A 26000-nucleotide genomic window follows, 5' to 3' on the forward strand; every position below is an offset into this window, starting at 1 on the left:
TTTTTTTTTTTTGCTTCAAAAATAAAATTTCATAATGTGATATGAAAAAAATTATAATTTCGTTTTGAAATTTAAAGTGTTAATGCAAAGAAAAATTATTAAACCGAAGAAATTAATATATGTTCCATAATTATTCGAAGTTTGCTTAACGGTTGCACTATGACAAACTCTTGTGGCTAAGAGAAAAGAATTATTAAAGTATAGCAGCTCTTAGGAATTCCCGAGAAGAAAAAAAAAACGCTATGTTTTAGTTTTAATTATAATTTGAGACAATTATAAATTCTTATTGATTAAATAATTGTAAATACTTTAACATCAAGTCAGAAAAACATTTATTTATTTATTTATTTATTATTATTTTTTTATAAAAAAGGGCTGTGAAGCATTTCGTTATGGCACAGGATACGTCCATTTATTGATTTAAAACAATGTCTTTCCATGAAGTTTGCATTAGAAGATAAAATTTGGTGTTTGGCGCTTTCTCTAAGAACCTTGCCTACAATTTTTAAAGTTAAGAATAGCAACCTTAGGAGAAGACTTTTCAACAATGCAAGGGGAGGAAACTAATTGATGTTAACTGACAATCCTATTTTCTCCCCTCCCCCAATGAACCCCAACAACCGCGAAGCTATCTTCCCCACCTTATTCACCAGGAGAGTCACGAAACAACACCTATCCGGAGTTTGCATGTAGATGTTTTTTCGTGACGCTTCGGAAATAAGGGGTTAATCCCCAATACTTTGGATAAGACAAATGATAATCTGTAACGGCCGATTTAAATCTGTATGTAACTTCTTTTTCATAAAATTCTGTTTCTGAACTAAATCATCCGTTAATGGCCCAAAAATTCCTTAGTTGGGAATATCATCTTCATGTTCAAGTGTTTTGATTTAATAATTTTTTTACATTAAATTTTATTAAATATTTATTATCAAATTCTTATAATGTTGAAAAAAAGTTGAATTTTTTAGTTTAAAGTTCATGGTAAACTTTTTTACCTTGTTACCTACAAAGGTTTACCTTTGTTAATAACTTTCTTGAAGTGGGTTTGAATAAATTTGGTAACCATTTGTTAGTTTAAGAAAATGTATAAAAGTTATAAAATACATAATTCCTTTTGAAGTTTGTAGCAGTTATAAAATTTATTTTATGAGTAACGAAAAATGAAAATGAATAAGTTCCGAATAGGTTGTGGCAAATATACTTATCACAGAAAAAAAATTGGTAATAAAATTTAGATTAATTTTCTATAAGCTAAATTAGTTTTTTTCTTCCTTATATCAATTACGATTCTGATATCAATTTCAATTCCAGAAATACTTTAATTTACCTTTACTAGAAATAAATAGCCCATTAAAGGGTTAAACAAGTGTCATTTAGTTATTACCAGAAAATAGAAATATTGGGAATGTTTTTTACTTGCTGCCAGTTAGACCAGCTTATGCCACTAGCAGGACTAAAATCCAACCCTTAAAAGTCAGATGAAAAGTGTGAATGATCAGTATGAAAATTTTACAGTCCATCTATTCAAGACCTAACCTAATAAATACATACCTCCTTCATGTAGTATAATATCAGGGGTCTGTCTAGGCCGAATTTGCTACCGTTTAGCGGTACCTTCACAAATTCAACTTTAGGAAAAACTGTAGTTTCACAAAATACTTTTTCTTATAATTTTATTTTTGTATTCCTTAAGAAACGATAAATCCATATTTTTACCGTATTTTTGTGTTGATTTTTTTATATAGTTTTTAATTTTTCACAAATTATGTCTAAGTTTTCACAAAATAGGTACCTCTCAGAAAAACCTAGACAGACCCCTGAATATATAATATAGTTAAGCTGTGTTCGTATTAACATTAACCCTCTGAGCGTGCATTATTCCTGACTATTTTCAAACTTTCAGGTTTCAGCTTTCTTGTATGAAACTGGTTTTTCTCATGGTGTATTGAATAAAAAAATAATGCATGTCTAAGAAATTTCAGTACAATTTTGTCCAGTAGCTAAATGGTTAGAGGGTTAAGTATCATGGTTTAAAATAGAAAATAATGTTGTAATGAATTTCAAATAGTTTACTAAAATAAATTTTCAATCTTATATAAGTCTCTACTTTATTTTGTATGATGTCTTTATTTTGTATGATAATATTTTATTTATTTATTTATAGATTACTTGACTATCGATGAAACTTTATACTGATGTAAAGATGAATAAATTGGGTATCTAGCTTGAACTAAGGAGCTTTACTCTTGAATCATGCACAGATAATGATTTTAGTTACTTTTCAATATTGTATGTATGTTAGACGTAAAATTCTAGTGGCATTTAGAGTTTTACTATTTAATTAATTCATAATTATCAATTTTAACTAATATAAAAGAATTTTAAATATAATAAAATGGATCAATCACCAGATACCACACCTCAAAAAACTTCTCCATTTATTATAAAATTAAGTTGTGCATCTTCCAGCAAAGAGCCAGATGCATCATCTAGTGAACCAGCAATAGATTCTGCAACTTCACTTGCAACAAAACCTATAGCCGTTAAAATGAAGCCAGTAGCCCTTACGTTATGTCGCCTGTCCAAAGATGGCATCCTCACTAAATCTCCTGAACCTCTTAAAATATCTCCGGCTCTTTCTCTTAAACTCGGTGCTGCATTAAGGGAGAGAATACCATTGAAAAGTCTTCCTAGTCAGAAAGAAACTGTTGATACCAAATTGGATAACTTAAATGAAGCAGGTGTTCAAAGGCAATCTCTTACCTCACATTCGTCTAAGCTGTCTGATAATAGGCTGGACTTTGTGCAAGGTGGAGATAAGTCTCAAGTGTGGCAGCTGACTCAACCACCGCTAACCATGCAACCGTCCAATCTACATACTGATGACTTGTTGGACGCTAAGTATGGTGGAGGTGGATTGGAAACAACAGTAGTACAGGGCTCTTCTACAACTCTTTCTCCAGTTGCTAGTGGCAATGTAACGAGTGCAAAATGTACAAAGAAACAGATTTCAGAAATAGAAACTGAAATAGAGCCAGCAAGGAAAAAAATAAAATTATGTGATACTGCTGAAGTTGTATCAGAAACCCAGCCTCTATCACCAATGGATATTACAATTGCAGATATAAATACAAAAAAATCTAAAATAATTGAATTCAGAAATCCTCCCAGTGAGCAAATCTGTATAGAATCTTCTATATGTATGTTAGATAAGGAAAAAAGTGCATCTATAGTCGCTCAGCCGCAGATTTGTCCTTCTACATCACTTCCTTCTTCAGTAGAGAAAACAAATTTATCTGTCAAATCAGAACAAACTAAAATAATTCTTGATAAAAAACCTTTTGCAGTAACAACTGATCATCATTTAGTAATTGCCTGTTCTTCTGATACTTCTAATTTAGGTAGCAAAGATGAGTCTGTTGAAAATTTCAAAACCAGTTCTCCATTAAAATCAAGAGATTCTGATGCTAACCAGCAATTGTTAAATCCTCAAACTTTTACTCCTAAAGTAATTAAAATTGATGAATCAGATGATAAATCAAAATTGAAAAAGCCAGTATCTTTGCTTGATGTAGACCAAGAAAATAAAGTTGAAGCTTTGGAATCGAGGGTAAATCTCGAGTCAATAAAATCTTTTTCTCCAACATTAACTAATTTTGCTTTGAATAGTGAACCTATCACTAACCTAAGAGATGAGGAAATTAAGGTTAATGACACCTTTATTAGCCAAATGAAGGCATGTGAAATAGATCAGAATTTAAAACCCAACCTTAAAAGTACTTGTACATTTGATCAATCATCTCAAAAGAATGCATCTTTCAGTTCAAATGACTTAAAAGCTATTTCTCTTGACTCTAATCACGATGATTTAGTTAAAAATAACTCTTCAAAAATAGAGGATAAGAATATGTCTATTGATACAAAGGATCAAGATAAAAAGAGTGGTTCTTCTTGCAAAGAAGTTAAAGTTTGCCCTTTTAAACTTAATTTTGAAGGTAAACTTAATGTAGAAATAAATAAATCGAAAAAAGTCAAATTCAAAAATGAGGCAGTAAAAAAGGATTTTGTACCGCTACATCTTTCTAAAGATGATTTTAATAGTGAGGCAAGGAATGAAACTGATCAAAATTCTAAAGAATCTCTAGTTTATTATGATGATGAGTCACTTAAGTCTAACAATAATTGTGAAATGGATAGTCAGTCTAAAGTGCTACTAGAAAAATCCTCGAAAAGCAATTCACAATCTGAATCTGTTGTAAATAACAATTTTGAAATCAAGGACAAGAAACTGGATTCTAAAGAACAGAAATTAGAGGGTCAGGATGAAGATTATTCTGGTGATGAAGGTAATGAGCTGCTGGGAATTTCCTCTGATGAATCAAATCAAATGGAATCTCAAAATGGGTAATATATTTCGTAAGGTTTTTTTTTTAAATGTCATTTATATATAATACTATTTTGTTCTAATGTCAAAACTAGGACTGGGTGAAATGCTGATTTTACACATACATCGTCATACAGATATAATGGCTTTCGTTTCTCGTAATGCATCTTGACTCTGGTTTAAGCCACTCAAAATGTAAAGATTTAACGTGCGAGGATCTTTGTCTATACTAACACTGTTACCATGTTTATTTCGTGATGCTGAATGGCACGAATCTCAGTCGCAGTTTTGTGGGTGTTTCATCGTCGGATTGACCTGAAAATTTAAATTTTAAGTTAATTAATTAAAACTTTAATTTAATAACTTTAATAACTTTAATTTAAATTTTAGTCTGTGGCTGATAGACTCCAATAACTTAGTAGGCACTTTTTCCCTAATAAGTCTATGACCAATATCGATAGATCCTTTTTCAATAGCCACATTTTGCAAACTTTTTTTTTTGTTGCTTGAATTGAATTATATTTTTGAAAAAAATTCACTTTAAAAATAATCTGAAACTATTAAAAGCTTATTCAATAGTAAGAATATTATAAATATAAGACAAAATTTAGTTAAACTTACTGACTTTAAAGAACTTAATGTGAAAATATTTGGAAGGCAAAATAATTTATTGTATACATTACAACTTTGAAAAAGAGCCTCCCCCCCCCCTACAAGGATCTTTCCATCAAAAATTGATAGATTCTGAAGGATCAAAATTTTGAATGGATAAATTGGACATTTTAATGAAATTCTGTTTTCCAGAGTCTTTCTGTATTTATCATTAAAAGATATTCAAAAGAAAAAACGACGGAATAATGACTGGTTGTTTATTTAATTTAAGTCACCACATGGCTGTAGTTATTTTCAGGTCTATCTTCAGAATGTAGAATTTTTTTTTTTTTTTTGTTACTTTCAGTTTTCTATTACTTAAATTTTGTCTTGTCTTAAATTTTGTTTTATTTCATGAAATTTTTTATAAAGAGACTTATTATAACTTCCCCCTTGCAGAAAGATTTTTCATTTGGGTAGGGGAAAATTTTGGTTTTCCTTTCTGCAGACTTTTTTTTTCTTTCAAAGATGTCTTTCTTGCGTATCAGAGAGGAAAGAAATAATCCTGATTTTTTAAAATTCTTTTTTGAGATTTAAAAAAAAATATCTGTGATGACTGGCTTTAGCTAGAATTTCAAATTATTAATATGAAATAAAAATTTCAGAAATTGCGAAAGTTTAAAAAGATAGTTCGCTTTAGAAATGGTGTTCTTTCTTTCATTTTTTTCTTCTTTAAAGCACACCTTGTTTTACATAAATTTTTTTGAGTAACTCTTTTTTAAAGAGTCCTATTTGCGTGATTTCGTTGTTAATCTTCATTTTGGGAGTTACTGCTTGGATTTTACGAATTTTAATTTATTATCGCTTAATTTATTCACGGATTTTGATTTTATGTAATGATTTGCAAAATTCGAAAGAGGAAATAATTAGTGTATTTTTCCACCAACAAAATGCGAGAATATTGCCTATAATAGAAATTAAAAAATATTACTTTTACAGTTGAAATTTTTTATACATTTTAATTGTATACTTTCTCCTGTAATTGCAACGTTTCTGTTACTTGAAATTAATGATTGCTATAATTAAAAGTATCTTAAAGCAAGATATATTATATCAGTGCTAGGGAAGTTAGTCGCAGAAAGGCGGAAAAAATTCTGCCACAGGGATAATTTCATGCAGTTTATTTTTAGTAGAACCTTTATTATTTTGCGATTGCTCTGTATTATTTGGTTCTGAACTCAATCTATTTGTCAAAAAAAAAATATTTATATGTCTAATGATTTTTTTTTCATTAATTGCTATTCTAAACATTTTTTTAATTTATTTATTGAAAGACATTTAATGGCATATATTGTAGTTAAATAATTTATACTTTTTTGTAATAAGTTTGTATTTTTCTTCTTTTCTTTAATTATGTCGATGCATGTATATATATAATTGAAATAATTTTATTTTTTTATTGCTTTTGTTTTTATTTTAAAAGAAATAATAAAAAGCTTATAGTTATTTATCTAATATTCAGCCATTAATCAACCCAACTTTGGATTGAAAGGAGCTTTTTTTTTTATTATAAAAGTCGTTAAATTCTTAAAATTAATGTGCATAATGTTAGTTTTTTCCAACCACTTTTTTTTTTTTTTTTTTGAAATTTGTTGAATGTTTTTTCTTTAATTTTATTATTTTTAATCCTATAGATTTTTAACTGAATTTAGTTCCAAAAAAATTAAAACAAAGTTATTAAAGTTTTTCAGCATTTAACTATTAGTGTAAATGACTTGTTTTAACTAAATGAGAAGTTAAGTGATGTTCTGATATTTTAAAAGTAGTGTTTTTTTAATAATTTAACAATAGCTCTAGTATTAATTTTATTTATTTACTTATTTTTCCTTAAATTTTCTTTCAATAGCTGTAAGCTAAATATTTTGATAGAAATCCAGTATTGTTTTTAAACTAAATCTTAACTCAATTTTATTTTCAAAAATTAAACAAAACAAAGCTTACATTTATTTTTATGTTTATTACATATAGAATTCTACCATTATGCATAAAATAAAGCTGATTTTTTTTTTATTTGTAAAAATGGAGTTGAACATTTTCTATGAACTAATTTTACTGATGGCTGATTTTACTGGCTTAATAATGATGGCTGATTTTACTGACTTAAATAATAGTTCTGTTTCGATGAAAATTAATTTTTATTAATCTTTTACGTCTTCTTTCATCTTTTTCATAAAAAATTCTTGTAAAGAAAAAAGCAATTAAAGTTTAATTGTTTATTGTAGTTTAGACAGTTGTATTTTGTTTATTATTAAGCTTTTATTATCATGCAAATTCGATAATCCTTCTTGTTTTCTTTTCTTTTTGATTGTTCAATAAGTATGACATAACAAGTGCCTCTTTATTTAAATTATACCTATATATATCAAGTAGGTAACACAAATTAGCATTATGAGGATTGTTATCTGTTTAAGAATTTAATTTTATAATTCGGTAACATGTTATTCATGTAATTGAATGTGAGAAAAATAATAAATTAATGCAAGTGAAATAAATCAATTGAAAATTTGTTTGACAAACTGAATAGCTTGAATAATTAATGATTATTTTATATAGGTTCAATTTAAATCATTGTATATATTGTATAATAGACTTTTTTTTATGTAAAACAAAAGCCTAATTCCAAATATATATATATATATCTCAAAAAGAGATTATTTACTACAATTATAGCATATTCAGTTGAAATTCATTGCATATTTTATGTTATTTGAGTAAAAATGCAGTCTTCAAAGTTCAATTTTGAATTTTGTATATACTATTTTTAATGAAATTAATTTTATTAAAAAAAAAAAGCTGCTGAAAGGCAAAAGTTATAGAATACTTCTTTGATTTTTTTTTAAAGGATTTATGCTTTGGTTTGCCTCTTTGAATTTAGCATAATTAAAATATTCTACATATAATAATTTAGTTAATTTTATATGAATTTTTATTGTCCATTATTTATAAATTAAGATATTTCGCATGAACCTGCTTTAAATGTTATAAGTATTAAGTTTATAAATCAAAATCGGGAGCACAGAAAATTATTTTACAAAAGGATCCTAAAACTTCTACCTTTATCCAGGGGTCGCATTCCCCCTAAAATTCATAAAATTCCTAAAACTATGTGCAAACCCTAAAATTCCTAAAAATCTGATAAAATTTTGTTGGTGTTCCTAAAAAATTAGAGTTATAGGCTAAATATAAATAAAAAAGCAATAATCTAAAATATAAGAATTTAACTACATTATTTAAAACTGTTTTAATTTTGCCACATGGGAATTCTGATCCTGAGAGAGGTTTTTCGATAAATAAAGCAATGCTTAATGTGAGTCACCATGAGAATACTATTATGTCTCTTAGACTAATCAAAGATACCATTCGAAATTATGGAGGAGTGTTGAAGATCACCACAACACTATTGAGGGCAGTAAAAGAATCTCACAAATCATATCAAGAATATTTTAGAAAAATGATCATGATTAATTTGTTTTTCTCTAACTTCTAATATAAATTGCTGATTTGAAATCTAATAATATCACACTATAGTTTTTCTTAATAAAGTAAGGTAAAGGGTAATAATAAAGTTTTGATTAAGAAGGTAAAAATTAAATAAAAATCCAAGTTGGTGTTAATTTATTTTTTCTCTTGATTTATTCTCACTTTTGCCTGTTCCTGAATTATGCACTTAATTTCTGATAGGTAATATGTAAAGTTGAAATTTCATTTTTACACTTTAGAGATTTCATTCTTGACTTAATAAATTTCAGAGCTTTATTTTATGGCTTGCAATTATTTATGATATGTGTGGATGAATTGTAATAATCTTCTGTTATGTAATAAACTACCGTGTGATCTGTTTTTATCCTAGCAAAATCATATATTACCCCTAAAATTTACCTAAAATTTTTTGAAAAAAGTTCCTAAAATTACCCTAAAATTTTTAAAAACTTTGCTACTACCCCTGCTAAACATTCTGATTAAGTTTGATTTTATTTTAGTTATAAAGAACCAGAAATAGAATTTGACATTTTGGATGAGTTTGAAAGTAATGATAATGATCCAGATCAAGAGGCAAGAAGTTCTGATAGTGAATCAGAAATATCTGCCAATGAAATTGATGCAATGTTAGAAGCTGGTCTAGGTGACTATGGAAAGCCAAGTCCAGAAAATCAGCATGAAGTGAAAGAGAAATTAATTTTAAAAGGTATTGCTCTTTACCATTGGTAAAACATTTCAGTTTAGTGTTAGTGACTGAATTTTATCCTAATAAATATAAATTGTCATGGTCTGTCAAAACAATAGTTTATCCTCTCAATTGCAATATGCAAGAAACAACTTTAAAATTTCCTCTATTGTACTTTTAGAAATGTCCATTTGCTAAGATCTCATTAAATGTGACTGCGAATGAATTCTTTAACCCTTCTCAAGAAAGTTTTGTTTACATGTTTAGATTTATTTTTTTTTTGAAAATTTTTCCTCTACAATATTACTATCTGTATTTACAATTAAAGATTCCAATTACAAAAAATCCTCTTTCATCATATTTACTAAACTATTTATTATATTATTAAATACATTGCTCCATATAAACTTATTTAGTATTTGTTATGTAAATTTAATTCAAATCAACCTTTTCAATGCTTTTATAAATGCTTCAATGTTGATAACAATGTAGGGGAATTTATTTAAGTATATTTTATAGTTAAGGAAAATATGAGTACTGCAATGTTAATGAAATATATACTTTACATTTCATTCTTTCAGAAAGTTCTGAGCAATTACCATTGTTATTTCACCTAAATCTCTAAAAATGTTGTATTTGTGAAGTGTATTTACACATCAATTTTCTAAAAATTTGTATTTTTTAAAATTAATGAATTATTTACAATTCTTAAATGATTGAAAACTGTTGCAGATAGCCAAAATCATGTGCCTCTACAGCAGGCATTATAGATTATATGCAGCATCTGCATATTTTTCTCTCAGATTCAAAAGAAGAAAAAAAATATGTGGAAGAATTCTGTGGATAGAATTTAAGGAAAGATTAATATGAAATTAATGCAAATAATTAGTGTAAATTGATTATAGTTTTGGAAAATTTAAGAAAGTTTTTTATAGTTTCAAAAATTTTTTTAGTTATTGGTTTGTTTAGTTATTTAATTTTGCCAATGTTTTAAATTAACATAAATTTTTAGCTACATAAATTAGTTGTGCTTATTTTTTGATTTAATTTGTCTATGCAAAGTAAAGTATATCTAATTTCACTTTTCTGGGGAGTTTATTCCCAGTAAAAATCCATTTTTAGAGGTGGTAGCGTGTTATTCTGAAAGGAATAAGTTACTTAATGGAAAGAGTTGAATTTTTTTTATTGATTTTAAAATTATATTCTCTGAGTGTCTTAATGTTGAGACAAATTTGATTATATGAACATTATGCTACAAATCGACTCAGTAAATCCTGGTACAGTCATATGATTTGGTCACAGTCATATGATTTGGAATTTTAAAAAAAATTATTATCAGACTTCCCGTATAAAGGAGAGAGAAAAAAGTGTTCAAAGAGTTAAAAGCCAACTTCTTTGTCTTGGATTAACTGACTGAAAAGATTGAATGTTTAACTGTTTTTCATTTTCGCTGGCATTGTTGTGATTCTGCTATATTTTTCACTTTCATTGTGATGTTGTATTTTCTTTCCCTTTGTCATTATAGTTAGAGGAAAAGATCACTTTGAAGTTTTACCTGAAGGATGGATTGAGGTTACTCATAACAGTGGAATACCTATCTATCTTCATAAGCAAACTAGAGTATGCTGTGTCTCAAAACCTTATTTTCTGGGACCTGGCAGCACAAGGGTAAGATCTTTGTTTGATCATAATAAAAATAATTCGATTTAAAATCAGACTATGTAATTTTTATTTATTTGTATTAATGTAGGATCTCTGTCATTCAAAGCAATTAGGACTTTGACCTACTTCTAATAATCAAAATATTCAAATTATCTATTTTTATCAATTAATTCTGAAAATGCTGAAATCATGATGTTCAAACTACATTATTCTAGTAATAATAAAAACTGGTCTCCCACTGATCAGGTAGAACAGGTAAAACCTGAAATTGTCGGGGGATTTTATTTTACTCTAAAAAGTAGGGAATAATCAGAGAAAATTGCATTTTTTTACGAAAACGTGGAAAATTCCTGAATTTTACCTGGAAAATAACTGATCTTAGAATTGTCTATAACAATCAGTTATTGAGATTTAATTTAAATAATTCTAACATCTACTACAATTATTTGTTGTAAAAACTCCACTTTTTTGTGAAACTTTTTATTCTATGATAATTTTTTGCTCACAAAATCTAATATTTGACATAACAAATTTAAAAAAAATCAAAATTTTCCAACCAGCAGTTGCATGATAAAGATAAAATATGGTCTGGATTTACTTTGAACTAGAAAGATTAGGGATTTTTTTTTTCTTTTTTGAAATTATGTGGGAACCCTGAAAAATATGGAAGAAACAATGAAAATAGCAAAACCAAAGCTACCAATTTTAATTTAACATAATATTTTTTGTTGCTCACATAAAGAGCATTTATTTAGTCAAGCTGTACAAAGATTGTTTTTTTCTGAGGAATTTCTAATATTTAACTCTAATAATTGTTCTCACATCAGTGTGTGGGAGGCAATACTTATAATGTTTTTGTATAAAATGACTGTAGAAAAAAAGATAAAGAAAACTCTTGTGGTGCTGATTTATTATTATTGAAAGAAAAAACTAAATCCATGGATAAGTTCATAATCGATTTCAGTTGATACAATTATTTGGAAGAATGAGTTTAAATGAGATTAAAGAAGAGTATAAATGTGATTCTTCGGTATTACTTATTTTTGTATGAACTCTATAATTCTGAGGTATTTGAAGTTAAATAATTAAATTGTTATACTTACTGTATTTTGCCTTAAACTGGATAAATTTAAAACTTTGCCATCTATAGAGTAATATAGATTTCTGTTCCATTTTTGTTAATTTGGCCATTTTGTTGTATAATAGTTTTTCTTTTAACCGCCTAGCATTTAAGCAGTTTCATCGTGCATGAACCGAAATCTAATTTTAAAATTTAAAAAAAAAAGAGTTATAAGATACTATCATTAAGTACCAAATTATAAATTCTTAAATTTAGCTTAAAATTTTAAGCAAATCTTTGGACACACTTATTTCCCTTTCTCAAGTCATTTGACAGTCATAAGTAAGAAAAAGCCTGTGAAAATTATAAAAACAAAGATGTAAAAAATGAGGCATCTGCATTTTTTAGAAGAGTGAGCTATAGATATTTCTTCAACTAGTAATGAAAATGTATGTGTTTTGTAAAGAAGAAAATTCTGAAAATTATTTTTAAAATGTTAAAAAGGTTATTAACAAAATTTAAACTCTCTTTAATCACACTTTCTCTATGCGATTTCCACCCTTCTTGTTCAAAGATGAGTAAAAAGAAAGTTTTTGTTTCTAAAAAAACAGAAATGTCTAGGCAGAAAGTAGGGTTGTAAGAATGTGAATATTCATGCATATGCTACTTGAATTTATATTCAAGTTAATGCATCATATCTTAACATTAAACTAAATTTTCCAAGTGTGACTGACATTTCCCAAAAAGAATAAGTAAGTTTTTAAGCCAAGAGTGATAAATGTTGTATAAATGTATGGTTTCATTGTGTATGAATCATTTTAAAGCAATTGAATGTTTGGAAGTGTGCAGATTTCCCCCAAAGCTGCTATATTTTCTTTTGATTATCAATAAAGTAATTAATATTTTATGACGAATATGAAGGAAAAGAATCTAGAGATCTCTTCCTTCATTCGAAGGAAATCTTATATGTTCCTAAGTGCATTATATGATAACAATAAAAGAAATGCTTCTAATAACTGAAACTTTTGTTATTAAATGATTCTTTTTCAATGTAAGCAAACATGCCTAGTTCTTGTTTTTGAGGTATGAAGTTGTACTCGGTTTCGGACTCTATATTGGAACATAGAGTTTAGTTCAGGCACACTGATGAAAATGATGTTATATTCTACGGAATAACAATTGGTTATAATGAAAGAGTTTGGTACAATGAAGAGTGATTTTGTATTTTAAGTCTAAATTATTGGTAAATTTTAAATTGGTATCTTGGTTTTAAAGTGGTTTTTTAAAAAAAATGTTTAAAGAGGCTTCTTAAAATCTGTTTCAATGTGGCGGAAAGGTAGGGGTATGGCAAACAAGCCCGATCGGATAACACATCCCACTCCTTTCTCCCTCCCCTCTTCTGTATAATTAAAAATGCATGTTACATATCTTAAGATGTTAATGAAAAAATTATTTTTGTTAAACTACATAAATGGGAAAATTTATACCTAGAAAGAGTTTAACTTAACAGTTTTAGCAAGTTTTGCCCATGAACTAATAAGGGAGGGATGACAGCAGACGACTGCTTTAACATACCTCATTTTTTATTGTGGCGAATATTCTAGATCTTGCTATATTTTGTTTTAAGCACAAAAAATGTAGTATAATCAGGGTGCGTAGCGTTTTTCAAAAGTGCTTAATGGTGCTTATTTTTGATTTACGTTTCTTTTTTTATTCAGGGTTTGTTAAAAGTGCTTAATTTTCTATCTTTTAAAAGAGATTTAGATTAGACCTTAGAGATTTTTTTCTTTGCCGTATCGATTGTCGTTCTGATTTGCAAAAAATTCATTATTTTCACAATTTTCTTTCACTGCAATATTTACGGAACTAATTATTTATCAGAAACTTATTTTATCATGATTATGTGAAGTTTTTGAAAATGTTCCCAAATTTTATTGATTTTATGTTTATAAATTAAAAACTTAAAACAATAGAAAAAAATAATGTTTATTACTCCACAGATCTTAATTATGATTTTTTGTTTGTTTGGGAAGTGATTAAAAATATTTTTTGAGTGCTTAAAAAGTGCTTATTTTTGTTGAAAAATCTGGCTATGCACCCTGATAATTATACGTTTAAACTTATCATAGAAATTAAAATTTCATACCCTGATAACTTCGGGTATGTGAAATTTAAATTTCTATGATATTAAAACTTAAGTCTAAATTAAAATTTTTTAGAAACATGAAATACCAATTTCTGCCATACCTTGCCTTCAATACCAAAAAGAATTAGAGAAAGAAAAATTGGAAGCTGAAGGCAAATTAAAGGGTATTGAAGAGAATTTAGAAAATAAAGATAGTTCAACTAATAACACTGACTGCAAAAAATCTACTGAAGCTAATGGAATGGATCGAACTGACAAGACTGAGAACCATGCAACACAAAATGGATGTGCAGACACTAACATGGTTGATACTTCTGCAATTAAATCTGGTGGAATGATGAAAAATGTATCAAACGTTGCTAAAGGTATGATTGATTTTTCAATCAGTAACTAATACTGTTAGGAATAATTTGAATTTGTCCTGTTTTAAGCATTTTTAACATTTTTAAAAAAAATAACTTTTCAGGTTCTAATTTAATTTTCCCATCTGCTAAATTAGAAAGTGTGAAGGAAGTAAAGGTTTCTGGCTCTCTTGGTAAGATTATTTTTATCAAATTGAATGAAGTATTCATGATTAAATAGCATGCAATTTGATAGAACTTTTTAAGTACTACAGATTATTAAAACTTCCATTACATTACAATATTAAGATATATATAGTGTATCTATCCAATATATAACGTAATGGAATATTATATATATTATCCAATAAATATCCTAATTTCCGCTTTAAACTAAATTGCATATCAAAAATTGTGATTCAATAACATTAAGTGATTGAAAATGAACTTCTATTTAATGAAAAGAACTTTCAAAAGAATTTTAATTTATTTTTTAAAAAATTCTAGTAGAATATGCTTAATGCTTTTTAAAGCTGTAAATTAAAAATCAAGAAATGAGGACATAGAATATTTTGATTATCTAGTTATTCATTTGGGTAAAAAAGGTCATAATAAAGTATAATAATAAAAAAAAATTAAAGCCAGAGCATATTTTAAAGGATTGCATAAAATTTGTAAAATACCAAATATTGAAAATAAAAGCAAAAATAGTGGCTTACAAAGTGTCACAGCAGCGCTGCCATATGGCCCAGAAACATAAAAATGCAAACTAGAATATTTTCGAAAGAAAGATATATTTTAAAATTTTTTGCGCTTATAAAATTAAAATTTAAAATCTTTTGAAAAAAGTTTGAATTAAAACAATAGCTCTTAAAAGAGCTCTACTTTTAGAAAAAAAGCTACCTCTATTGCATTTACATGGGCCAGATAGAAAAGAACAATAGGAAGAAAATACATGATTTTGGGTGAGGGCATGATTTTAGGTGCATTTAGACTATAAGCAATGGCAAGAGTTGGTGAAGAAGTGGGTTTGAGATTTCAGTGCCCTATTCAGAGAATAAGTAAGATTTAAGTCATAAGGATTCAAAAGTTACATTTAGTTCTGATCATAAATTATAAAAAGTATCAGATGAAACTTTTGACTCATATTTTTTAAACTAAGTTTCTTAACAGTTTATGCATGTGGCACATCAGTTTTATTTTCCTTTTAAAGTTTTCTTATTTCATGACTATCATTTTTTGTGTCTGCATTTAGAAAGCAGTTCATCAAGATTTAAAGAAAAACAAATGGCAAAACTTTTACCGCATGAAGTATTGCATAAATTTTGCTAAAATTAATCACTGATAGAAGGAAACAAAACATCAATAAATCAATAATTATTATTTTTTTTTCTTCTTCTGTATAAAAGATCTTGAAAATCACCCTTTCTTCATTATACTGGAAAATGCTTGAATCAAGTTTTAAAAATTAAAATTTGAAGAATTTTTAATTCATATTTTTTATTTTAATTTGTTCAAAAGTATTTTTTAGCTACTTATCTTAATAATTATTTGTTTCTTATAAATATTTTGTGGCAGTGTGGTTAAAATGTGAAGAAGCCACTTTTTATGCTTCTCATTTCATTATAGTTGTCAGTTTCTCTTAATTAGAATGTTAATCTGAGATATTGCCAAAGTTTTAGGTTTATTAGCATTAACGTGCATTTGTTTAATTAATATTTTTTTAAACTTTTAGATTATTTAGCTGTGCGAGAGTATTGTCAGAAACGTTTTGAATTCCAAACTATTACTGTGAAACGATTTAAGTAAGTAATAAAGGGAATTTTTCATTACTTTGCTTGAAGTTAAAGGTTTATTTTTCATTAATTATTATTGAACATATCATAACATGCTGTTTTTAAATTATTAAAATTAATGAAAATAATTAAGTTAAGATTTGTTTCAGTACTACTTTATAATATTTTCTATTGCTTGGAAATTAATGGGTTTGCAAACAATTTTTGAGGTTAAACCAAGACTTTATGATGACATATTTGTTGTCTGTGAAATGTTTTGTTGGTTAACATACAAGTACTTTAAAATTCGATTCCTATAGTAATTATTTCATCAATTTTGTTCAAATTTTGTATTTTGCCTTACAAAATTATATTCTTTAAAATAATGTAAAAATTTTGTGTATTTAAAATTTTTCAGACTAAAATTCAAAAAAAGTATTAAAAAATAGAAATAATTAATAAAAATTATTTTTTCTATGCAATTATCTTTGGATAAACGAATTTTATAAATATGTGCTGAAATTTTTTGATTGGCTTAATAAATTCCCAAGAAATGGCAAAATATGCAAAAAATAAAATTAATATTTAGGAGTCCAAATTTTTTACTGTTTCGTGACAAAACTATTGAAACCCTCTTTCTCAGATTGCAACTACCCCCTATGTTATGAGGGTTGGGAATCCAACTTCGTTGAAAGAAGGTTATATAAAGAAAGAACATTTTTGTGTCTTAAAATATCGTCTGCTTTAATTAACATATTTACGATCACCCCCTCCAATCATTTAAAGTAAATCCTACAACATGTAAATCTAATCATTATATCAAAAGTTTTTTTTTGTGTGTGTGTGCTGTGCATTTTTGTTTATCCATTAAAATTTTAAAATTGTATTCTTACAATGTGTATAGAATAAAAGTTTAAATTTTATTATCTTTTTTCATTCAATTGAAAGCAAAATATTATAATGAAGATAAAAGTTGAAACTTTTTCGTATGTTATAAGACATAAATAATTCAATTATTGAATAATACAGTTGAATATTGATATAGACATTTGCATTTCCTGAATATATAATTTCCCAATGCTTCCAGAAATACCCTTTTTTAACTTATATATTTATTAACAATTTAAAACTCACTGATTTAGATATTGTGCTCTACATTTTGTAAAGTCATTTCTGTAATTTCATCAATTGGCAATTCATTATACATGCATTTATCAGGCAGAAAAAAAGACTGAAATACTCATCCTTAACAATAAGCATTTTGAATATTTCTGAAGAAAAAGAAACGTTCATCCCTGTGCAAAATAGGTTTTTTTTCATGAAAAAACCCCACATTGGATTTTTACTAACCCTGATTGAATGTTTCCATGAATAGGTTTTGAAGCTGATGTAAGATTAATATCTATACTTATTAGTATAGAGAGTATAATCTTTTTTAATATATTTTTTAAAATGTTCCCAATTTGTAATTAATTTTTATTAATTTTTTAATTATTTATTTTAACCATAGCAACTTCCCTGTTTGTTTTTATTATTATTATTATTTTTTTTTAATTTTAGAACCTGGTTTGGAAGACGAAAACACCAGAAACAAATTAAGAGAAAACAACGCCCATTTTTGGTATATATTTTATTCATTCTTATAACAAATACTTAATGTATAATTAAATGTTAATAATCTTGTTAGTTTTTTTTTTTACAATTTTTTTCCCTTTATTATAGCCAGATAATACACAGCTAATTACTTGTCCTTTACCTGCAAATACAGACAAATCTACAACTATTGGTAGTACTTCAAAGAGAGGTCAGTCCATGCATATGAAATAATTCTATTAACAAATTATATTGTTTTTATGTATAATATGCTTTAAGTCAATTATCAATAATTAATGTGTGGGTTGGAAGTCAGCAAGACAAAAGTTCCACAAACACTGTTTAAAAAATTATAAATTTGTTCTCGAATTATTGCGAGGAAAAAAAAATCTGATTTCAGTCCTTGTCTACTATTCTTATAACAGGACTCTTATTCTTAGTGGCCCTTGATTTCATCAAATATTTTAAATAAATTAATTTAATAAATTTTAAAACAGTTGATGCATTAACTGACTTGTATTTTATGAGGAGATAAGTTCTGTGGAAAATTATATTACAGTTTGTGGTGATTAGAAAGAAGTTACAGCATCAAAGGAAGGTAACAAAACTATGATGTTTAAAAAAATGTAAATTCAAATGAAGGTGCTTAGATAGTGAGATTGTTTCAGTTAACTATTTTATAAAGTATTAGCTATAAGTATTTCAAAATGCCAACACAGTCATTATTTTGTCTAAAATGTCAAAAATTATACATTTTTCAATATCCTGGAATTTAGATATCCCTAAAGCCTCTTAATGTCAAGGTTTTACTATCATCAAGGTGGATTCTCATCTTTTTTTTAATTTTACATTGGTTTTAAATATTTATATTTTTATTTGCTGTTAAATTTATTAAAAATAATATATTTTTGCAACATGTTAAAAGCAGATTTATTACAAATGAGTGATTTATTTTGCAGAATTCATTATGAATCCAACCGGAAAGTCACCAGTTTGCATTCTTCATGAATATGTTCAACATACTCTGAGAGTTCAGCCTAAATACATTTTCAAAGAACTAGGTATTTTAAATTTCTAATAATAATTTATTTTATCCTGTTCTATTGTAATTTTTCCTGTGTGTCGTTTGTTAATCAAAAATTAATTGGTTTTATTAGAAATTATGAGAGATTGTAATGAATGAAAGAATTTTGGGCACATTAGGAGGCCACCTGCTTGTTATATTTGTCAATCCTGGAACTGATTTTGTTGTTCTTTTCAGATTGTGTTGCATTCTGATCTTTCTACACCCCCTAATTGCCCACGTATCTATTTTAAATTAGCTTTGGGAGTATTGAGTTATTTTTTTAAAATAAAGTTCTAAATATATACAAAATATAAGTCACAGTTCTAAAAGTCAGTGTTTGGATCTACAATAGTTACATTTGTAAAAAAAAGGTAAAAAAAATGAGGGAGGAAATCATAGTAATAAAGTTTTTGAAAATTGAGATCCTATTCCAGGGTTGAAACAAAAATTTAAGTTGAATCGATAAGATATTGTTACATTCATGTACTTTAACTAAATTAAAAGCATTTTGTATTTGTTATATTCTGTCTTTCTGTTTAATAAACACACTGTTAAATGTTGCTAAATTAAATACACTATATTTATCAAGTCTAACTTTTTTTTTCCAGAGAGTGCTAGTACTCCATATGGTGCAGTTGTAATTATAAATGAAATGGAATATGGAACTGGATATGGCAGCAGTAAAAAAGTTGCTAAGTCTGAAGCTGGTATATTTAATTTTATTTCAATTAAGATATTAAATTTAAAAATGAATTTGTTCTTTAAATAATGTTTCTGATTTTAGCAAGATCTGCACTTGAAGTTCTCATTCCTAAAATAAAAAAATTTGATCCCGAGAAACGGAGTGGTGATGAAGATGATTTTCAAGATGTTGAAGTAAGCTTCACTTATTTTTAAACATTCTAATTCTCTTTTATCTTCTCAGAGAAGATTTGCTTTTGTTTTTTCATTTATTAGATTATCGAAAATAACTTTCCATTATAAGTGCTAATTTCATTTAGTAATCTAATCAAGTCTATATGTAATGATATAAGGTTACTGAAAAGGATTAGGTAGAAAATTAGCAACTTAGGTCCTCATGAAGGAATAATAAATTGACTTAATTACACAAAATTGATTAATTTTTAAAAGCTATATTTATTTTTAATCTATTTTTTAATGCTTTTTATCATTAACCTTAAAAATAGTCGTTACTTATATGCCTATTACCTCTTAAAGCTCACATTTAAAAAAATAAGTATCCGGCAAAATAAATGGTTTAAAAAAAACACACACATTTTTTAACCTTGTTGTGGCAAATAAAATCAATCAATTAAATTTCAGCAGTGTAAAATACAACCCTGCTCTAATTATCTCGACTGTGCTAGTTTTGAACACTGGAAACAACTCAAGACAACATGTTAAAAGAGGTTAATCTGGCCTATTATGTATTAATAATCTATGGTGTCACAAAATCAGTGGAAAGGTGTAAAATATTTGCCACTAGTTTCTTTAATTTCTCTACTTTTAAATTAAAAATTTTGTTTTTTTAATTTTTACATTGAATTTGATCAAGGATGTTTTGAAATAATGAGAATGGAAAAAAGGAAAGAAACACATTGTTCCCCTTTTCCTTTTATATCTGCATTATTTCTAACTTATAACTTACTCAGTTTACCTTTATTATTCGTAATTGTACTTTCATGGACATATATTGTTTTACAATTGTATTAAATTGTATATTTAAATAAATTCTGGTTCCATTCTTCCATAGAAAGTAATTTTACATTTTTTTAAAAATTTCATTTTAAAACACATATGTTTAAAAAAATTAGCTAAAGACAAATAATTGTTTTTTTTCTGTATATCAGAAATTATAAAGCTTTGTATTTGTGAATTTAATTTTATCTTTACTTTCTCATAAATATTCTCCTTTTCCAGTTTTTTGATCAAGTTAGAGTAGAAGATCCTAGAATAAGTGATCTTTCAGTAAAAGCTGGTCAACCTTTTCCATATCAAATACTATTAGAGTGTTTAAAAAGGTACTTCAAAATAATTTTCTTTACATTTTAATTATTTAACTTTTTTATGTATAAATTTTCATTATAAATAATTAACATTACCCAAAGTCAAATGTATCTTGATACCCATGCTTGTTCATTAAATTTTATTTAGTTTTTTCTTATAACATTTCTTCTCTCATTAAAGGCCATAGCAAGAAAGTTGATCTAGGGTTAAACTCCTTCCTAATCAACCAAATTAATTAATGAGCAAACTATAAATCATTATTTTTTTAAATTTTTCACATAGATCTGCAGTTGCTCTGGAGATAAGGAGTTTGCCCCTCCAGTGAAGTAACCCAGTTTAGAATCCCCAAGTTCGAATAATAATAATTCTTACTATTTTTTATTAATTTCCAAATGAAATTTAAAAAGAGTATGTGGGTGTCTTGCATTTTAAGTTTTAAAGATCTTTAGAATGTAAATATTAAATAAATATGTAACACTCCTTGGAATATCTTTTATTGTTAATTATAACGTAAGCATAATACAAGGCATGTATTATGCACAAGCACTTAAAAATTTTTATCATGAAATAAAAATTCTGATTACAACTCTTAAGGCATTCTTTTTTTTTTTTTTTTTAATTTTTTGCTTATTTTAAGGATTAGCACCACTTAAAATGTGTTGTTCAAATTTTTAAAAATGTTCCTATGATTTATTAGAATGTAATATTGGTGCTCTCTTTACTTGTGTTGTGACATAGTTTTCATGTGATTAAAATTGTATTGCAAAAAATAAAAATTCATTACACAAAGATTTATTATTGAAAAAATTGAATACGTTTTTCGAATTATGTCACTGCGATTTACAGAATGGGTTTTTGGTGTATCATTTTCTTTAACTCAAATCGTTTATGTTTCTTTGTCCAGATTAAAAAATGAAATTTAAATTGCTTTGTTTTTTTAATACTGGTTACTACAAATTGTTTAAAGAATAGGTTTCCTGCTAAAATGAAAACTGATTTTTAAATTAGACTTTTTTATTTCAGAAATTATGGAATGGGTGACACTGAAATCAGTATAAGGATGAAAAATCTTAAACACCAGAAAAATGAATTCATAATGAAAGTTGGGAAACATAAAGCAACGGTAAGTTTGAAGTTTTTACAATAAACATGTCCATCTTATTTGAAATTTTGAGTGTTAAAATAACAAAAGCACCATAATTTCTGGCATACACCAGTGTTCGTAGTAGTTGGGTTCTGATATGCTTGATTTCTTTCTTTATTTTTGCTCAAAATTTTATTTTGCCATTTTAACAAACACGCGATTTTAAAAGAATGGTAGAATATTTTTAGGAAGTTAAGAAAGCATTTTTTGGGAAAATTGCCATAAATGACAAGAAAATTGCAAAAATCAAAAAAGTTTTTACAGTTTAAACCAAATGAGTTTTTCTCTTTCTATGAAGAAATTTCCAAGTGACCTCGCACAGATAGTCATAATTCAAAAGATTTTTGAATTTACACACTGTACCAAGTTCAAAAATTAAAGTTATTGAAAAAATTCTAGAGATTTAGCATTTTTGACATTAAGCAAAAACCGGCTTAGAATGTTATTGGAAAGCATCCAATTCAGTTATAGTCTAGAAGTTAGTATAAAGTACCGAATATTCCTTCTTAAAGGAAATTGGCTGCAGAGGAATGATTAATAATATTGAATTTTAAGAAAATTTACGAAGTACTCCTTTTTAGAGGAAACTGACTGCATAAGAATAATTACCTATAATGATTTTGATAATTATTAAACATTTAGAATTCATTCATATTTGTATTTTCTTATGTTATTATGATCATTTTATTGTTATGTAAGATAATAATAATTTCATTTTGGTAAATTGTCATTACATAGTAATTTTTTAGAACATACTTTTCATATCTTTTAACATAATTTTCAGGTATTAAAAAATGGCATTAACTCAACTATGAGCGATTCCTTTTCTGAATTTTATTTATATGTATTTTTAGGTTGTGTGTAAAAATAAAAGGGATGGCAAACATCGTGCTTCCCAAGCAATTTTACAGGTATGCTTTTTTATATATTAAATTAAAATGAGACATAAATTTTTAGGTTCTCTTGTATTTTTAAATTTGATTACACCATCTATTCTGTTAATAAATTCCGACTGTGATTTGTTTTTCAGCAACTACATCCTCATATAATTTCTTGGGGCTCATTATTAAGAATGTATGGAAAAGGCTCTTGTAAAACGTTGAAAGAGAAAAAGGTAATATTATGTTAAAATATTAATATAAATTATATACCTCAAATTTTTATATAATTGCAACATAATTATCTTCGAAAGTTGCTTTAACAATGAAACAAAGAATGTTAAAATATTGCCCTATTGTATGCCGAGTTTAATTCTACATTGGCTGAAGAGACTTGGGGCCCTAACCTGGCATCTTAAGAACTTCTCCAGCTTTTTGTTCTAGAGTACCAATAAAACTTTTCCTTAGCATCTAACCATCTTAAATTTTGTTTACCCTTTTTTTTTGTAACTTTCATGCATCTTAATGATGTGGTCTGCCCATATTATGCTTGTAAAAATAAAATTTAAGTTTAATATTATTTCAAAAATTTCTTTAAAAAAATGTGCCAGATCTTTATTTTTAAAATTGATAATAAGTTTTCATTTTACTTTTGGAAACTAATTAAATAGCCAAGTGTCAGGATGATAACCTAAACAAGTTCTTATCCATGCTACATCTCATCATAATATTGAAATTATTAATCTTATGATGGACTAATTATCACTAAATCATTATATATATATAAACAAATTTACTAATCTAAAAGACAAAACATTAATTCCATTAAATAATAAAGGAAAATATTTATTATAATGACTAAAAACTTTTTGGACTAAAATTTAATTTTCTAACAAGGGTTGAAAATTTTCAAAATGTGATTTTTTTTCTTCTATCAAATATATGTCATGAAATGCAATGTATACCAATTGAATAGTTTAACTTAAATAAGCTAGATGGAAAAGTTGCTTAAAAAATTTTGCTACAAATTGATATTAAATAAAAAGATTCGTACTTATAAATGATAGTATTATTCACCGTATAAAATATTTTCATTCACAATCGTAAAAAAAAAAAAAAAGTCTAAGGACTAGTTTTCCTGTGCATAAAATTACATTCTTAGGCTTTTCTTACCGAACCAATTAAACATGTTATAAAGTGTTGTGTAGTAGTCGGTGTGAGAATTTTGAAAATTTTATTTTCGATCAAGTTTACTTAAAATTGATAAAAATTATTTACAATTTGTATATTTGATTGCTGTGAGATGTTAATAGGAAATAAATGTTCAGTGAAAATTATGTTTTTAAATTCTTATATAAGTATGTATTTAATTTTAATAGGAAGAAGAACAAAGAATAACAGAATTACAAAGCAAAGCCTGTGTTAATAAACCTAATGTATCAATATTGAATAAGCTTAAAGAGGAAATGATGAAATACAGGGAGAAAATGGTATTCTAAATTCAATTATTTTTTCTATTCCTACTTTTTAATTACTCATAATTTTTTAATAACAAAACAATAATAAATATATTATTTTCTTCATGACTTTTTTTTTATTATGTAAAGTTCTCCCATTTGCTTTTTTCTTTAATATTTATCTTTTATTTTCATATTTCATTTTTTGCATCCTTATTTTTTCTGAGCAAGTTTGTACTTACAGAATTTTTTTAAATTGTGACATCTATTTGATTCAGTCTCAGTATAAGAAATTAAATTTTATTAATAACTGATGCAAATGTTATTATTCAAGTGATATAAAACGTTTTATTATGTACTTTCTATAGAAATCCAAAAAACCCATTGGAAAGCTGATTCCAGAGAGGATGCAGTTGTTTTCTATATCTGATTCAAACCTTAAGAGTATTGAACTTTGATGTTACATTGGTGTCTATGTTAATTTATTAAATCATTATCATTCCAATTTATTTGTTAATGAGTTTAATTGACATAAGAAAGAAAGGATAAAATCAGTTGTGATGCCTAAAGTCAAAGACCTACAAATTGTTTTGCATGCTACGTACAAAATGTTCTATCATCAATAAAATTTGACGTTGATTTTTTTGCCTTTTTATTTACTTTCATTCGGGTTTACAAAAATCAAGTATGAAAACCTTCATTGAATCCCATTATTAAGTACAACCTTTTTCAGTTGTCCAGATTCTTAAGTTATTCCAAAAAGTATTTATAATATAAAATTAACTAAACAAGCAGTTTAACTAATTAAACAAGTCAAATTCTATATTTCGCTTTGCTTTTGTTAAAATATAGATGGTTTTACCACTAGTTTGTTCTTTGAATGAGTATGTTTTAAAAAATATAATCTTTATCTTTTTTTATAATAGAAAATTTTTTCAATATTTCGAATTTTCATTAGTTTAGCCTACACCTTTTGAAAGTAAAACAGTGTGTATTATTGAGTATTCATCGCATACAGAAAGTTTTGAATTGTAGTCATGCTTAAATGACAAATCTTATTGCATTCGAAAAAAAAATCTATGGCCATATAGTACAGGGATGGGGAAACTACGGCCCGTGGGCCAACTGTGGCCCGCCGGAAGATTTTATCCGGCCCGCGGACAGAATTTTAACTAGCCGATCAGTGGCGAATATATCTACTTAGTTTAAAACTATTTTTGTTGATTTCTTTTTTTACAAAGTACTGATGACCTTTTCACTTTCTCTATTTTTGTTCTACAAAACATAAATTAATCAAAATAGTTAGCACAAACAGCTTTAACTGGTAAAATGTTGAAAGCAAAAGTTCTTTATAGAATAGCTGTAGATTACCTCCAACTAGTATTTGTCTTTCTCGAGGAGCAGACATATGGAATCTAATATAGGTGAATTGTACTTCACATGAGGCTGACTACGCGTTTTAAGTTCCAACGAACCGATTTTTCTGCCGGCTCTAGTTCTAACATAATTTACTGCGTATGGAAAGGTTGCACACATACAACGTCATTGTAAATAATGGTGAAATTATTAAATGTATAAAATGGCTACTACCTTTTTGAGTTATTTGTAAACATTTTTTATCCCAAAATGGCAACTAAAAAACGCAAAGTTGATGTACAGTGACATGCA

General features: G+C 26.7%; 1 protein-coding gene across 2 annotated transcripts in view; it reads left to right on the top strand.

Moving 5' to 3' along the window:
- The window catches only part of LOC107451977 (partner of drosha), a 32147-nt gene extending 7176 nt beyond the window's left edge, over nt 1–24971 (top strand). For both annotated transcript variants that reach the window (XM_016068233.2, XM_043051107.2), the window contains exons 2-18: nt 2168–4407; nt 9019–9224; nt 10729–10871; nt 14145–14436; nt 14538–14606; nt 16148–16217; nt 17748–17808; nt 17910–17991; nt 18740–18841; nt 19455–19553; nt 19631–19722; nt 20767–20867; nt 21877–21976; nt 22852–22908; nt 23028–23111; nt 24255–24365; nt 24701–24971. In XM_016068233.2, coding sequence (XP_015923719.1) covers nt 2399–4407; nt 9019–9224; nt 10729–10871; nt 14145–14436; nt 14538–14606; nt 16148–16217; nt 17748–17808; nt 17910–17991; nt 18740–18841; nt 19455–19553; nt 19631–19722; nt 20767–20867; nt 21877–21976; nt 22852–22908; nt 23028–23111; nt 24255–24365; nt 24701–24790 — 3768 coding nt within the window. In that variant the 5' untranslated portion in view covers nt 2168–2398 and the 3' untranslated portion in view covers nt 24791–24971. The remainder of the gene's footprint in view (nt 1–2167; nt 4408–9018; nt 9225–10728; nt 10872–14144; nt 14437–14537; nt 14607–16147; nt 16218–17747; nt 17809–17909; nt 17992–18739; nt 18842–19454; nt 19554–19630; nt 19723–20766; nt 20868–21876; nt 21977–22851; nt 22909–23027; nt 23112–24254; nt 24366–24700) is intronic.
- Nucleotides 24972–26000: the final 1029 nt, after the last annotated feature.

The sequence above is a fragment of the Parasteatoda tepidariorum genome, chromosome 6 (assembly GCF_043381705.1).
Source record: "Parasteatoda tepidariorum isolate YZ-2023 chromosome 6, CAS_Ptep_4.0, whole genome shotgun sequence".
NCBI classification, from domain to species: Eukaryota; Metazoa; Arthropoda; class Arachnida; order Araneae; family Theridiidae; genus Parasteatoda; species Parasteatoda tepidariorum.